Source organism: Hetaerina americana, unplaced genomic scaffold (assembly GCF_022747635.1).
Source record: "Hetaerina americana unplaced genomic scaffold, ioHetAmer1.1.p SCAF_79, whole genome shotgun sequence".
In the NCBI taxonomy this organism is placed as follows: Eukaryota; Metazoa; Arthropoda; class Insecta; order Odonata; family Calopterygidae; genus Hetaerina; species Hetaerina americana.
The window spans coordinates 1,731,375-1,748,770 of record NW_027287416.1 but is presented as its reverse complement, the minus strand read 5'-3'; the positions used below and the strand labels follow the sequence as shown (position 1 = coordinate 1,748,770).

Below are 17,396 nucleotides of genomic sequence, written 5' to 3'. Positions count from 1 at the left end.
GACTAATTAGGTCCTGCCTAAGTTATTTACCATACAGTTCTTCTGTATATTCCTTTCTTTTCTGTGTCAACTATTATCTTACCCGACTTATTTCTAACTGTTAGCACAGATCTTCCCTTCTTACTTCCCGATAGGGATTTAAACTTCTTGTATTGCATACCAATTTCACCCTTCCTCTGCAAACTTTCCATATCCTTGCAATGCGTCTTCCAACATGCTTCTTTTGCTTTATTCGTTACCCGTCTTAATTTATTATTTAACTCTTTGTACTTCCTTCTGCCTAGGTATGTGTTTACATTTTTCCATTTTCTTCTCTCATCTATTTTTCTAGCCATCTCATCTGTGATCCATTTGTCCTTTTCCCATTAACGGTTCCTATAGTTTCTTTTGCGGCTTCCGATATCCCTTCCTTGATACCTTCCCATTTTTCTTCGATAGTGCTCAGCTCTAGACCGTCCTCCAAGATTTTCTCTACAGCCTGCAGGCACTCCTTCCTTGTCAATCCATTTAATGCTTCTACATTCCATTTCCTAGCCTGCCGTCCATGCCTTATCTTTTTGAAACAGACGCTAGCCTTCATATTTACTAAATTGTAATCAGAGTCCCCATCCGCTCCCGGGAAACTGTGCGAATTGATAACACTGTTCCTAAACCTGTGCCTAGCCATAATAAAATCTAACCGATACATTCGGAGTCACCAGGCATTTTCCAAGTATACCTTCGCATTTGTGATATCTAAACCAAGTGTTAGTGATAACTAACGCCTGTCTCCTGCAGAATTCAATTGCTTTCTCCCCGCGGTCATTCCTCTTACCTAAACCGTAGTTCCCAACTTCATCACGCACTCCTTCGCCTACCTTCGCATTCTAATCCTCCATCACTATTTAATGTTTTCCTGCAGAAACCTACGCGATTTTGTCATATATCTGATCGTATATCCTATCGATTTCTTCTTCCTTATGAGTGATCTTCTCTATACACCAACATATCAAATATACACGCTTTCAATAATTGCCATTGTATTCATTACTCTGCGTTGCATATTAATATAATCGAATGGGATGCGAAGCTTTCATTTGTGTTTAATACTTTGCAATTTGAGTTAACTTAATGCTAATATCTACATATTCACATTTCCGTAATGATGTCGTGTAGTGCTTCATTTCCTTGTTAGATTGCCTTATTCTTTTGTGCTTCGCGATTATTTTCGTGACGTATTCCACTCTCTTCTATAAACATGTATTATGGAATGACAACTCGCGAAAAGGAAGAGTTTTTCAAGAAATAGAAGGGATTAGTTAAATATCAATGCGCGAGGGGACAAATTAGAAAAGATAGAGATAACTTGGAAATGTGTTTCAATATATCAATGTGCGAGGGGACAAATTAGAAAAGATAGAGATAACTTGGAAATGTGTTTCTTTAATGCGTTGATAAAAACACTTCTTTTTCTTAGGTTTAATATAAAAGCAGTCGAAACAGTGGGTTTCTAAGGGTGGTCCAGTTCCAGAAGAGTACGAAGATGGCGAAATGATGAACAAGGTGATTGCCATGACATTTCGAGATGCACGCGGAAACATCTTCATCGATCACTTGCAAAAAGGACAAATGATAAATGGAGAGTATTACGCGTGGCGTAGTTATGCACCGGTTTAGCGAAGAAATTAAGGACAAATGTCATCATTTGGCAAGTAAGGAATTCTCTTTCATCAAGACAATGCACGGCTGCACACTTACTCAATTCGATGGCGAAAATTATTAAATTAAAGTTAAATTGTAACAAAACCCACCGTATTCACCAGATTTGGCCCCAGTGATTTTTTTTAATTTCCAAAGTTGAAAAAATAGCGGAAAACAATTCACGTGGAACGAGGAGGTCATATGCCAACAGAGATGCCCATTTCCGAAATATTACTTTTTGGGCCAAAGTTTATTGAGAAAAAAAGATTATACTGAAAAATAAAAACAATTGTACTCGATATGTATGATTTGTTTTTCTACTTTTTCCAAAGGACTTGTTGAACGACCTACGTATTTCAAACGTGAAAAACACACACACACGCACTTTTAAAATTTCAAGAATTTTACGTCTTACGATGACGATTAGCGAAGCTGCCCAGGATCAGACACTATTCATCCTCCTCAGACGATGGTGCATGTGAATTCCAAAGAGTACGAATCACGGATACTTGCCCCTATCCTCTCTTAATGTTTAATATTAATTGAAAGCTACAATACTGTTTTAAATCACTATTAAAATTAAATGCTATCATATGAAAGCTAATGAAGTTTTTTGTTTCGGCAGTTTCAAAACAAAAGGCGATGTTGCCTCATGTGGGATGCTTGCAGGATTCCTCGCTGTATTGAATTCTTCTTCAATGGTTCCCTCGTGCTTCGAAAACATCTTTAGTTTTCAATACAAATATTATTTGAGGGAATTTACGAATCGAAAATACTAAGGACATTACTAAAAACATATAAATGATGTGTACTATTGTTTTAAAGGATTGAACAAGCACAAAATGAGTTCATTGATAGAAAATTTAGATTGTGGAATTGAAATGAAATTTTATTGGTATTTTTTCATTCACAGTGTCTTAAAAATTTTCCTTAATTCATTTTTCTGAACTTACGCCATCAAATATAAAGCGATTACTTGAAATAGTTAACAAATTATATTAATTTTAAATTAGCAAATACAGTTACAACATATACGTGTATTTAGTGTAAGTAGCTTAAAACAAATGAAGATTTTACAATAGGAATATTTTGCACTGAATCTTCTTTGAGCAACAACGACCAACAATATGACTCATTTACCACCAATATCATAATTATGATAAACTAAAATGACGGACCCACATCAACAAATCCATCGTGCACATCGTTACAATATTTGTAAAAAAATAATATAAACAAAGTTTCGCTCCACATCTCGCTAGTCATCCACAGAGTCATTCGTTTTGAAAAAACATTTGAATAGTTAGCAATTAAGTCGCACCACCACTCGCATATTATTTGCGTGCTGTGATCAAACTACCACCTTATCAGCGGTGACGTTATTGATGCCGCGCATCATGATTTGTACAAAGAAACTTGAATTCCAGGCAAGACCTTTCCTCTTCTATCGGGACATCTTATACGTAGCTCTGGGACACATACACGCGTCCATTTCGGAAACTGCTTTCTCATTCCAGCCGTATTGTTTAAGTCGTGATTTGTAAATATTTATACAGTAGATACTAAGGATACGATTTAACGCATGACGGGGACAAACACAATAGTATCCAGAATGCACTTTCCAGAAATAGGGGGGCATCTGGTTTCTTCCAAGTGATCCCGGAGACATCGGCCGTCGCCAGAAAACTTTAGGCACGACAAGCTCCTTTACGATTTTCCCCCCACTCAACCACGACTTAAGTTACTATCATCATATTTATCGAATTTTTTGGCCGAAATTCACTCCTAGTTTTGGATTTTCCGGAGTCTAGGCCCGAAGTTGCATCCGATGAGGACGGACACAAAAGCAGACTCACTGGAAGGCTTCCCCGAATACTTCGAGCGTGAAACCTTCCTTCTGTTCACCGTCGTCCACGGCGACGGTTTCTGGAGTGCGGGAGCGTGAGGGAGAGAGGGGGGGGGGTCCAGCCTGTGGCTCGGACGGCAAGCCACGGTCGACGGAAAGGGTCTGCACGCGTCAGTCGCTGTCGATGGCCCCGCGGAACTTGTGGGCCACGGCGGAGGCGAGGGCCGCCGCTCGATCCGCGTCCTCCTTCCGCCTCTGCCGGACTCCATCGGTGGAGGCATCCGATTCGGCACCACCCCCGCTGCTCCCCTCGCTGTCCCCCCGCCGCCGCCTGCCTCCCCCCGCCTCAGACAGCGCCGGGAGCTCTAGGAACGTCGCCTTGCTCTTACGAAGGATCGGGGGGGAGCAATCTGGGGAGGAACGGGGTGAGGGCCGGGGGGAGGCACGGGGCGAGGGCCTCGGTGACGCCAGGGGGGAGATCCATGGGGATCCGCTTCCCCTGGGTGACGTGGGACGGGTCGAAGTGGAGGGGAGGCGCTCTCGGGGGACGCCGACGGAGGCGGCGAGGTCGCAGAGCTGCGGAAGGAAGGCGCTGGCGATGGCGGCGTGCTGCGGGCTCAGCTGCTGGTCGGCCATGACCCCGAGCCGCACGGACCCCCGGTAGGTCATCAGGGACAGCGAAACACCTGCGGAGGGATGAAAAATGAGTGATGGGCGAAAGTGGGAGCTTGCGCCCATCACTGCTAGACTCCATCCCGGTACCGAGTCGATGTCTAATTGCCTGACAGGATTCGCGGCTATCTGCCAATTCCCCTTGCAGTAGTCGAAGAGGCCCAAATATCCTTGTAGTCATGGTATTACCACACTTTCCTGTTTACGCGTCAGTACGAGCTTCCCACATCCTCCATGCTCTCGGGTTTTTCGGCAGGCTGACACGTTCGTGTTAGCACGAACAGTTTTCATGCACCTGTCTTACTTCCCGCACGCTCCCGTACCTTGTTTCCTCAATATTTGTGCTCACAAATCTTAACTTTTAAGGAAATACAATCAAGTTTGCTCTCATTAAAGAAAAATGCCTAAAAAATCACGCCAAACGAATGGTTGCTGAAAGGGAACGAGTGCTCTAATTTTAACAATTCGTGAAGTCGAGTTTGAATCACATTATATATTTACTGGCTTTCGAATGCACTTTTTAAGCAAACTAACTTTACCAAGGTATTAATCTAGAAACGAAAATTCAAGCAGCCTCCCGGGGCAAGAAACAGAGAACACTGAGACGCGATCAGGAATAATTTAAACCATCGTCATGGCGACTACGCACACGCCGGATTTTCATCTGGTCAGCCAATATCGAGGATTATACGGAAGGAAATATATAAGTATAAAATTTGACTCTGTTTTGCTAACACTCGGAATTTAGCCTGTAATGCTATATAAACTAACGTATTCAACGCGGTCGACTTAATTTTATTTCTAGCTAAAATGTAAGTTAAAAACAGTATTCGTTTTTATACTTATCTTTAGGAGTAATAAGCATGATCTAAAATAATGAGTCAGTTAAAGGGCTTAATAACTTGAATATATCCTTCTTAGATTATGTTGTTAATTCACATTCGGCGGATTTAATACAAGGTGAGCTCTCATCACCAATAGAACCATCTTAATTTCCTATTTCTACCCCGACCAAACTAACACAGGGATTGTAAATTGATTTTTTCTCATTATTAAATGGTATATCCATTGAATATAATTTGTTTTTATGAATTATCATGAAACGCTTGACGAAAGCCGGACTGTAGTATCAAACCTTCTTCTTCCATTACGAGATGCTTAAGGTTTTTCAAGGAACTCTGAGGACTTGACCCCATAGCAATAAGTCCAATGTATTTGTGAGAGGTGTTGCGGAGACAAACTGAATTCGACTTGAATTTTATTCTTCTGCTGTACATAAGCGCTTCATAAAAATTTACTGTTGCTCAACGTGATATGGATAGGGACACAGATTTTTCATGGGTGGTCGTAAGAGAGAAATTAATGGAAGTTTTTTCATTATGAAGATAACCTAGAATTTGTTAATCTATATTTTGAGCATCTGAAATTATCGGAAAGACTAAAATATAATTTTAGTAATCTCTGAACGTAACCGGTATCTTTTTAAAGTAAAATAGTTATACATCAATATCGACTATGTTTCGAGACGAAAGTTTCCACGAGTAGAAGCACCACTTTTGAACAAGTAAAAACTAATTAGTCACATGTACGTTGCAGGGATGTTTACATGCAGACTTCCTTTTTACTTTTACTCCAAAGAGCTAGCCTAAGATTACTACACTTCCTTTAATTCTTATAGCGCCGTAAAAATACTTGGGATTACCGATAAACTTGAATTGATTTCCAGCACTTATTTCTATATCTTTTCACTATTTACGAGTAACTTCACCATTCACGAACAACGTTTAATACACATTTCATGAATGAGACTCTGAAAATAATCGATTGCATGTGTATTTGTGATATCATATTACAGCTTCGAGCTCTTTCTGTTTCCGAAAATAATGACACTCCGTTTCGTGATTTTCATCTCCATTTTTTACCGTGATTAATGGAGAGCTTTCATGCAGACAAGTGAATGGTTCCGGCTCTGCGGTTTGCTACCGTTAACCAATGTTATCCGCATTCTCGCAATCGATTACATTAAAAAAGAGAATATGTTTCGAACTGGAACCCGGGGCAGGGTTGGATGGATAGTATTCGTTAGGAAGCAACGGATATCGATCGTCCTTGTAACTTTAGTCCGGGAAGGAGAAAAAAAAACGTCGGGGAAACGTGATGCGTCTAGTGAACAAAGTTCATCCGGCAGCGGTGATAAGTGGGTTCAGATAATGTCGAATGCGTATCGTCCGCGGCGATAATTGGCCGTCGTGGGGAAATTAAAAAGACATTGTGACATATGTCATCGTTTCGAGTCAGAGAAAACCTTATTCTGGACGACTGGAGACCAATTTGTGCCTTTTAATCACGACAGGAATGAGGTCAGTTTTTCATTAGCTGCATGGTGTGATAACCTATAGCTTAGCGACGGTGAACAACTCGTAAGGCATTTTGTTGACTGACACCCGGGACCAAAGGGTGCTGCTCGCCAGCGGCACACGACATTTGGCCCCTTTGGAGAGGAAGAGTCTTCTCCGTGACTTATGTCACTCAGCGAAATAGATTAGTAATGTTGCTTCATAAATAAAAAAAAATACCCGTTTTTTATCCATCGATGTCCGTGAATTAAAAATGGGTCTGAAATTGAAGCCTCTCCTGCACCAGAAATTGAAAATTATATGCTAGTGTCGAAATCTTTGTGTCGATTTAAGTACATATCCGATCATGGCCTACACGATGGAATCTCTTCAATTCGTGAATTCATATGATTCTAAAACATTTTCATCACTTTGCACCTGAGAGTCTCTCTCGTATAGTAGATTAAAAACCACCATTACTGAGAGACATTTTCATGATGAAAATTTTTATCTCCTCATTTAAAGTGAAAAATTCTGTCATAATACAACGAATTCTTTCAGGAAATATTTGACTCGGAAGCAAAAAAACACGAACGAGAATATCACATTTTTCACCTAATTCAATTATGAATCTTTCATTACGTTTCACAACGTCTAGCGCGTCAATTTTTCTATTAACTTCAGAAAGGTGACCCGAAAGTTTTTATTTATTTTTATTTTATTTTATCAATATGGTTGATGAAATCTAAGATTTTGTCGAGCGTAAGATAGGTTTTTATATGGATTCATACCACCCCAAAGATGAAATTAATGAAATTAAGATGAATTTCACTGATCGTAGAAAATTTAATTTATGATGTGGAACATGAAAAAAATATATTGCTCAATTTTCATACATCCGTTCATGACTCATTGGTTTTCGAGTTTTTGCTCCTTCATTTACTCAATAGTTTGAGAGAAATCGCGCTAGAAGTAATTAATTCTTAAAACTAGCATCAACTTACTAACCCAAGTAAGAAATTAATTCCTTCATTTAGAAATAGATTACTAGATACTTTTGGAATACATGCATCTATCGTACAGTTGCTTGGATAAAAAACTATTTTCACAGAAATGCGGACTCCGCGGTTGTCATGTGAACTTCAGCGCATACTCGGATATATGTAAATTTATATGGAAGCGGGTATATTACGAAATAGCACACGTGTTCACACGCTCACGGCTTGCTATGCGCGGAGTAGCGCCAAAAACCATGCATGATGAGATTCAGGGGCGCATTGCGGGTCCCCCAATCAATAGGATAGATTAGCAGGGGTTAACCTTCAGGGTACGAATGTTCGTTTTTACCCTGCGTTACGATTTTCACATATTAAACAAGCCTATTCGGCTCGAATTGGGACCGGAAAAATATGCATGAGAAGTTCAAGTAGTATTCACGAAGAGAGGGAAACAAATCACTCTCTTGAAAAACTAATTTGGAAGAATGATTGGTAATGGGCGTGGTATACCAGTGGAGAGCGATGGACTACTTCAGAGGTCCCGAGTTCAATTCCGAGTGACGCCTCTGGTAGTCTTACCACGTGGTGCTACTTTTCAAGTGCCAAGTCTTACTGGGAAAATGGAAAGGAACCCCCTTCACCCTGATATGTGAATTTCACGTGACCACTTAGCTCCTAGCCCTTCCGATAAAACCACACTTTGAGTTCATTTCTGTGGTTTTCCGGCAATTCCATTAAAGTTATCAGATGCGGGGGTAATTTTTACCTTGAAAATCACCTATCAGCATTTGCTCCAAGTTATCATTACAAATCATTTCAAACAGGAGCTTTACTAATTATACATTAAAGGCGTTACAATATTTTGCCCTAGTGCGAGTGATACTGCGAATACTTGATAAATCATCACTTAGAGGATTGACGTTCAAATGTGAACAAACAGGATGACGTTCGCACGCTTACTGTTGCGCGTAAGTAATACGGCAATAAATATATTTTATATATATGGTTCAGAAAAACATGCTTTGACCTGGATGACACTGGAAGTAAGCAGTAAACAAGGAAAATCAGTTACTTCCTTCATACATTAGGAACGGCGAGCGATGAACAATTTTTTAGATTATATATTTATATTATGTATATGAATATATGTATATATATTCATATACATAATATTTAAGAATGAATATATATATATTATATATATATATATATATATATATATACACACACACACGAGATATGCTGAAAAAGTATGGCGAATTTTGAATTTTCGCGGGTTGCGTACATTTGATTTTCGATTTTTTTTGTGGCATTATGTTGGTACTCATGTCTCTCACTTATGCCGTAAAGTTCGGCAATTTTGAATGCTCAGTTAATTGTTGACAGCTGTTTTGCTTGGACGTGTTTTGGCTTGTCTTAGTTTTTCGTCTGTTCCAAAAAATGGATCAAAGGATCTGTATCAAATTTTGCGAGGAAAACGAAATTAATTGCGCAAACGCATTCTCAATGTTGACTGTGGCTTATGGAGAAGCTATCTTAGACCGAAGCAACGTTTATCGGTGATTAAAAATGTTCTCGGAGGGCCGAGAAGATGTGAAGGACGAAGAGTGTGCCGGACGCTCGAGCACGTCAACGACAGATGAAAACATTGATGAAGTGAAGAAAATAGTATTGACCAATCGTCGAATCACTGTTAGAGAAGTACCTGTGAACCTAAACATATTGATTGGCTCGTGCCATTCGATTTTGACCAATGATTTGGGCATGACAAGGGTCGCCGCAAAATTCGTACCAAATTTGTTTAATTTCGACCAAAAACAGCAACTCATTAACATTGATCATTGCAACTCTAGAGTTCCGTCCTTCTTTGCCTTGAGAAAGGTTGAGTAGACCACTGAAAATTTGATACCGAGTGAGTTTCTCTTTTTTTGTGCTGTGATTTCCATATCCACAATATATATATATATATATATATATATATATATATGTATGTATATATATATATACATAAATCGAATGGCACACCTTCGCATTCCAACAATCACGCGAGCTCACAGGAGAGTCTCATGCAGAAGAAAGACTGGGCAAGAGTGGAGAGTTTTTTTCAGAAGGCCCTCGGGTCTTCGATCAAGGTTTTGAAGTGCCAAAGAAAGTATTTGGATGATTGACGGAATTGAATGAGAGGCTGAATTGGATATGATTTTGGCTAGGGACAGCAGGTTGATTCGATGATCACGAAAGGGAAAGAGGTAGAAGGGAGGGCATCACGCGTGAGTTCGCATGTTTGTTGGAATACGAACGCGTATAAATGCAGGTGAAGGCTAAGTGGGATACTAAGGAGGATGATTTTGATTACTTGACCATTGGGTATGATACCTTAGGATAAGCATGATATGAGAAACTCGAAATGGTTGGCATATTCCGACCAGATTCAGAAAATAAACCCAAACCACTCCCATCCAACCATCCAATAGAAATCATTGTCAAACTCCTCCTGATTAAGGTATCCGATAAAAATGTATAGAATCCTTAAAGTCACCAGAAAACCCTTCCCTTTCCGAGGCACAAGCTCTCAGACGTTTAGCGTCAAGCAAAGATATAAAAATCACGAAGGTCAGAAAAAAGGGCCATCCGTCGTCGTGCTAAACAAAAAAGCTAAGACACTGAGGAATTGCGCCTATTAAACGACCCCTCATGCTATGATCCCCGGTCCCTAGATCCCTAACTCTTCATACCAAAAGGAAATGTTCTCTTTCATATTCTATTTTGGACCCAAAGAAGGCCTCAGACTCATAGATATATCCATTCTTTGTCCCCCTAATCCAAAAACCTCCACTTCTATTTGAAACCCAAAATACACAGCCTCGAACACCCCATTATCTCCAGCATAACTGAACTACTGAAAGAATCTGCGCATTAATAGACCACTATCTTCAACCCGTAGTCACTTCCATCCTCTCTAATATAAAAGGCTCGCATAGCTTCCTTGAGCGTTTACACTCCATCTCAATTCCTCAAGACACGAAGATTTTCATGGCCAAAAAATAAGTAACCTCCATCCCCCACAAAGACGGGCTGGAATGCCTAAATCGTTACCTTTCCCTACGAGCTACACCACACACCTCCTCCATGGATTTCCTCATTGAACTGACTCAACTCGTTCTCACAAAAAATTCCTTCAAGTTTAGCAATAAATTACAGATACAAACAAAAGGTACTGCAATGGTTACGCGTATGGCTCCTGCACACGCTAATATATTTATGGGCAAACTCGAGCCCGCCTTTTTCCACCAACAAGCCCTCAAATCACTCTTCAGGGCCCACTACAGTGATAGCATCTTTGGTCCCACGGACGTGAAATTTTATCCTCCCATTTCCTCTCTCAACTCTTCCTCCTCGGTATCATGCATTTCATCAATGTCTGACTCAAACATTACTTTCGTCGATATCAACATTCACCTCCAGAATAATAGATTTAACATCTCAGTCCACATTGAACTGACCAGCAACTAACAATAACTCTACTTCAACAGCTGCTACCCATCACATACAAAACGCGCTATCTATTTTTCACTGTCAGTCCGTGGCCTCCGACTCTACAATATGCCTCACTCAGGAAACGAGGGTGCCCGGAAAACCTACTTAATGATAAAATCCTCGAACCTTTAGCCCAATTCACTCCTTGAACCAAACCAAACCGTCCAAAATGCCATAACCTAATCACCACTTTCTTCTCAGAATACAAGAGATATGGGTGTTTCAATTTTTCAAACCTCCAAGGCTGAACTCGGTCCACTGAAGCTATCCGGAATGGTCAAATCTCATTCCCTCTCACTCCCTTGTCTATTCATCATTCATCCCTCACCTCTCCCGCCAAACCCTCCCACACATCCTCTCCGCTCTTCCCCCGAGTATGTGTATATATATATATATATATATATATATATATATATATATATATATATATATATATATTAAGGTAAACTGCCTTTTAAGATGGGTTTCGGATAAAAACAACACAGACTAACAACCGCTACATTTTTTAGCGTCACCTAACTAGACACAAGCTTGAAACGGACCCTACAATAATCCCTCCTTTATGTCCGGATATTTTCTACCTGCCTCCATTCTGGCCACAACTATCCTGTTATTTTCCTCTCCCCACCCTTTCCTCTCCTTCACTACCTCATTCTCTCCCTTCATGCACAGTCTTAAACAATTCATAACCAATAAAAACGCTGTGCCACCACTTTTACTTCCTCCTTTCGATTTATCCAAAAAATCTCTCTCCTACCTTAGTGTGGACAGCTCTTTGTCTATTTTCAATTACATCCATTTTATTTATCTATCATTCTCCACTTCTACATCAAAAACGCCTTGTTACTATGAAAAATATGATAACCAAGACTGAACATTTTAATATAGAAACTAAAGATAAATTAATAAAATTAAGAGCTTATTTCTGTTGGACATTATTTGAAAATAGAATATCATCGCATATTCTTATAAGCACTGGAAATGTCATCACAAAAATTAACACAAAAAGACCCCTTTGAAAACCGCGGTTATATTAACTGTCTTGCTAATTTTCTGGGCAGCGGATAATCATAGGTTTTTTTCATACTTGTGTTTGCCTGCTGTGGCCTCCAGATGATAAACCCCTCGACCTCCTGGCCCCAAAGACGGAATCCGGACGAGCCAGGGGGTCCCGCAGGGATGTTGGACACCGTCACCGAGTACTTCTTCGTGAGCGCGTTCAGGAGGAGCCGAATACCGAATGAGGGGAGTATGCGCGCGGCGTTCTTGGTGAGCCAGGAGGAGAGCAGCAGTGCAGATGGTCGGTTCTTCTGCGCCTTGAGCTGCTTCCTGAGATCGTCGAGGGCCATTGCGCCGTCCTCCTCTCGCGTGGGAAGCGAGATGAGCGCGAACCCACCGCCGCCCTCGTCTCTCTTGGCCGTGAGGGGGAGGGGAAGCGCGGCCGTCACCACGCCGGGCGTCGGGAGGCCCGACTGTCGGAAGAACTGCCGGAGAGCCCCGGAGGCGGCCGTTAGGAGGATCTCCATGTGGGAGGCCCCAGTCGCCGCGCAGATCTTGCTCACCAGCTCAGAGGGCGCGGGGTCGGACCACGCCACGGCCTTCCGCCCGCACAGCGACACGGACTGCAGATGGTGGCCGCTCTGCCGGCGTGCCGCGAGATCCCGATGATGGTCGTGGGGGTGCGGCCTCTCGGGCAGCAGCTCTCTAAGGAGGATACGCGGGCCTTCGAAAGCCACGCCGGTGAGGAAGAGGGCTTCGGCCACAGCCTCCCTAGCCAGCTGGTACGTCTTTCCCTCCCGCCGGGCGAGATTCCGCGCCTCGCTCGCCAGCCCCAGAGTGATGCCCGCCATGGAGTAGAGGGCCTGGGAGATGCTCGCGGAGGACGCCACCTCGCCCCACGCGCTCGATGTCTTCTCGCGGAGGAAGGTGGTGAAGGATCGCACGGCCTTGGGCGGCGGGGCTTCCAGCTTGTCGGGGCTGGGGGGCGAGACGATGGGCGTGACGACAGGGTCGGGGTCCTGCACGGTCGGCGGCGGCGGGGTTGAAGGGACGGTGGCCTCTTCGCACGGAGTCATGGCCTTCTGGAGTTGCTCCAGGACGAATCCCTTGCAAGCAAGGTGGTGGAGGCGGAGGAGGATGAAGTAGCGCTCCTCCGGGCTGAACACAGGGATGATGGTGGCTTGCCATGGCGGAATGTCCGGGGGAAGGTACTTCGATACAATATCACTCACGTATTCCTGTGGCAAGAGAAGAAACAAAAATAAATTGAGAGATTGGGATATGCTATGTCTATTAGATGGGAATCTGCTATGTATTTGTTTCCACATAAGTCACACAATTTAGCCACCTAAAAACAGTGCTTACAAAAATTATTTGAGATGTTTCATTATCTCTTTGATGAAATACAAATGAGATTCTGGTGAGCCAGCTCCAAATCGGATCACACAAGTAGATATAATGATTTAAAAAATACAAACTGCTGTGGCATCTGTTTCACAGCAATGATTAAAAAATACAGAATATAAACCGCTTGTACTGTGCAAATGAAACAAATAGAACATATTTAATGATTAAGTAATTTAAAATAAATTCGTATCAGTTATGAAAGATGCACTTAATACAATTCTGTTACTGATAAAAGGCAATTAAATATACAAGCTTGACATTTGGGAAATAAATTATTTTTATTTGCAAATTATTCCTCTCTTTCAATCAAAACTATTTATAATTTAACAGCTGTCAGTAAATTGAAATTTCAGAATAGCCGAAAATATTTGTTGAATAAAAACGCGCACAAAGGTATCTCATGTATCCATGATGAAGTATCTCCGGAAAGGCCATAGAATTCTTTCATTTGAATCTCAAAAAATGTATTGATGCCTAAAATGATAATAGTTTTGTAATCTGCTGGTATATATGACGACATCCGTAAGATTAATTCACAATCAAGTTCACGTATCAGCGAATACATTGAGAATATTTCTGAAGGGTCAGCAAACAGAAAATTCTTCAAATGTAGTCATTAAAGTAAAAATGTGCTTCAGGAGGGAGCATTTAAGGTTATACGATAACCATATGCTGAATTAGCATTCACAAATGGTGGAATGCACGGATATACTGAGGCTAAAATATTTCATATTTCATTTCATTTACCAGTTGCAGTCGACTGGAAAGAAGTCGGAACTACATTGGTTACCAAAATAAAATTAGCCGCCTACTCTCTGCATTCTCTCCTACACTGAAATGCCAGGGTAACACCCTTAATTCCGTTACGCTAGCTTAATTAGACTTGGGAGAGACCATTGTTTCGAGAACGTGACAGTCACACCCTCGTGAAGCAACCTCACGTTGGCGACCCCTCTCACCTGCACGTTGAACTCGGTCACGGGCCTTCCCCTGAAGAGGGAGCTCGCCAGCACCACGTGCCTCTCGATCTTGAATTCTTCCGCCTTCTCCCACGCGTAGCGCCCCCACCGCGTCTTCAGCACCATGCTCAGCTGCGGGTGGGCGAGGCGGCGGGTAGGTGGCCCGTCCTCGCAAGTCCCCCGCCACTCCTCTGCCTCCCGCATCACCACTTCCTTCTCCAACCTCTCGGCTATGGCCTCGGGGTCGCAGCGGCCCCTCACCTGCAGCAGCAGGGCCACCACACCCTGCGTCCTGTGGGTGTCCATGGCTGAGCGGATACAAGGGCTCTCCTCGAAGAGGGAGTTGGGGAACCTCCACCGCAACACTCGGAGCCATAGCGAGCGGGCGAGGCTCACCACTGGAAAATTAGACCAGAGAGGAGTCGTTTACGTGCGTCTGTGTTTGTACGGGACATGGGTTACTCAAGTGGTCATCTAATTTGCAGTTTTACAAGGGGATATACAAAAAGCAATTTAATACAAAGCTAAGAGCCTAATGACAAGCTCCATTTGCATAAAACTTTGCCAATTCTCACTTATGAAGAACTCGATGAATCCAAGGGCTCACCATTAACCTCTTTGAAGGCGTTCAGTGAACATACACGCATACCCTTTCCACCTACCATGGGAGTGTGATGGCTTTAGTCACAAGTATTTATTAAATGAATGAGCTATTTTATTTCTATAATATTATTATCTCGTATTATAATAAGGAACAAGCTAAGCTATGATCACTAGGATTGGGACTGGGTGGGTGAATTGGTTAATTAATGGTTTCTCACCGCGAGTGCTTTAGTTAGATTCCTGGGGAAGGTAGAATGTTTTTTGTGAGGTAGGGGGTGAATACACGCCAGAGTAATTTTTACCTGGACATTACCCTACCGCGGTCAATCAATTTTTTTATGATCGTTCGTGGAAAAAATGACATCTTAAATCTATCTGTTCTACACTTAATCCCTCAAATTTTATTGCTATTTTCTCTCCTTCCGCAGTGCGATGGGGGTAATAATACATTTTCAACATCACTGCCAAAGAGATCTCCTTCCAATTTATGCAAGAGCTTCAATCTGTAATTTAACCTTGGCTCCGTGAGTGTTTCCCAGCCTAGCTGTTTTAATATTTTCGATACGCTGATAAGTTTATCATAAAAACGTTTCACAAATTTAGCTCCTCTACGCTGCACGTGATTCAATTCGGAAATTAATTCAACTTCGTAGGATACACTTGCAGCATATTCTAAATGAGGTAAACTAGCGACAGATAACATTCCTCTGTGGCCTTTACATCACATTTACCTAGTACGCATCATGACTCCCACCCGCAGGATGCATCGTCCGCTCGTTAACAAAATGCAAGAAACCCTACAAAGTTAGGCATTTTTGAAATAGATGTGGTATAAAAAATTATAAACATTTACTGTAATATTGAGGCGATTTTTGGGTCCGTTATAAAATAACGGCTCAGGCGGAAGGGTCAGTTAGTATGAATGATTAGTATTGGTCATTTATTTTTTCACTCGGATCAACTCTAATAAAACACTAAATGGGTGATTTTCCAAGGAAAAATTATGGAGGCAGAGTTTTTATTTGTATTTTGGGAAGGCCGAGTCCATTTAACGGAACCTGTGCTGACTTCATCAACATGCTAACCTTCCTCTCCCACGAAACAAGTCCCAGATTATATAGGATTGAATGTGGCAAATGTTGCGTACGATGGCTCTTAGGTATTATTATTAGACCTGTGAAAATATTAAAGGTGGTCGTTAAAAGTAATATACCTCTACATCAATTTATTGCACGCTAGACAAATAATGTTGTAGGGAAAATGTTATTCCCAAACAAAGTCAATGTACCTTAAGGCCGACTACGGCGTCGCCAGCTACTCGTAGCTACCTACTTTCAGCTTTCAGTATGCGATCTCATGAGTTCAAAACAACCGAGAGTTTTGGGTCTCAATAGACTTAGGGATTATTTGCATTCGATTCAAGAGAGTTAATTTAAATACCAAAGTCTTTGCCGTGACTGGGTGGAAATCCATCATGATGAAAGAAGACACTTGGCTTTTCCACATAAAAATAAAAATTTACGACCTAGCACCTCCGCTCCGAACACCTTTCAATTGAATATCCTAGGCCTTATAACGAAGCCTAGTTTGTAAATGTATGTTCATGAGAAAAAACAAAGTACCTCTTTTCTCGGCGTTAATTCAATTGGATAATTCAGTTTTTGAGGCTGTTATTTCTTGGCGTTCCCGAGGGGACACAAGTACTTAAGCTTTTCACATACTAAGTCCATAAAGATTTATCCAGGAAAAGTCTTTTGCTCCGTGAAAAAATAAGTGTGCATATTTCTGTCTGAAATGGATTTTCACGAAGTTTCGACCCCATTTGTTATACTGCACTTCTTAACATTCCGTCACACATTATAAATAATACATAATGCGACTAGGCTATCAGCAATAATTAAACGACAAAGGTACACGAATCATATGAATTTCGCAATCAAAATTTTCAAGATACGAATTATTCATCTCTCCTGACCTGTAGAGATTGCTGTTATTGTTATTCAAAGAAAATACGATGGTATTTCATTGGTATCCCCGTAGCTTTCATTTCGATCACAGCGAGTCCAATAAGAGCTAAGGTAACGAAAAGTGTTTAGACGATTTATTTATTGGAGACGAAGTTGAAAGATAAGAAATATTTGGACAAAAATTGAGTTGCATAATATTTCATCAAAGGGACTAATTTTTAGCTCAGTCACAAAATTAATTTTAACCCATTGCATATAAAATTACCAAAACTGGAAACAATAGAGATATTAACAAAATATTATTTTATAAAGAAAGAAACCATATTGCAATGATATGATATTATATCCCGCTGGTGCTGTATGCTAGGGATAGAATACTATATTACAAATAA

The 17,396-nt window shown here is 41.3% G+C and overlaps 1 protein-coding gene across 2 annotated transcripts in view; it reads right to left on the bottom strand.

Moving 5' to 3' along the window:
• Positions 1–2,554: 2,554 nt before the first annotated feature.
• The window catches only part of LOC139697501 (putative diacyglycerol O-acyltransferase Rv3480c), a 78,735-nt gene continuing 63,893 nt past the window's right edge, over positions 2,555–17,396 (bottom strand). For both annotated transcript variants that reach the window (XM_071596229.1, XM_071596231.1), the window contains 3 exons: positions 14,435–14,832; positions 12,157–13,306; positions 2,555–4,212 (listed from right to left, as the gene is read on the bottom strand). In XM_071596229.1, coding sequence (XP_071452330.1) covers positions 3,698–4,212; positions 12,157–13,306; positions 14,435–14,832 — 2,063 coding nt within the window. In that variant the 3' untranslated portion in view covers positions 2,555–3,697. The remainder of the gene's footprint in view (positions 4,213–12,156; positions 13,307–14,434; positions 14,833–17,396) is intronic.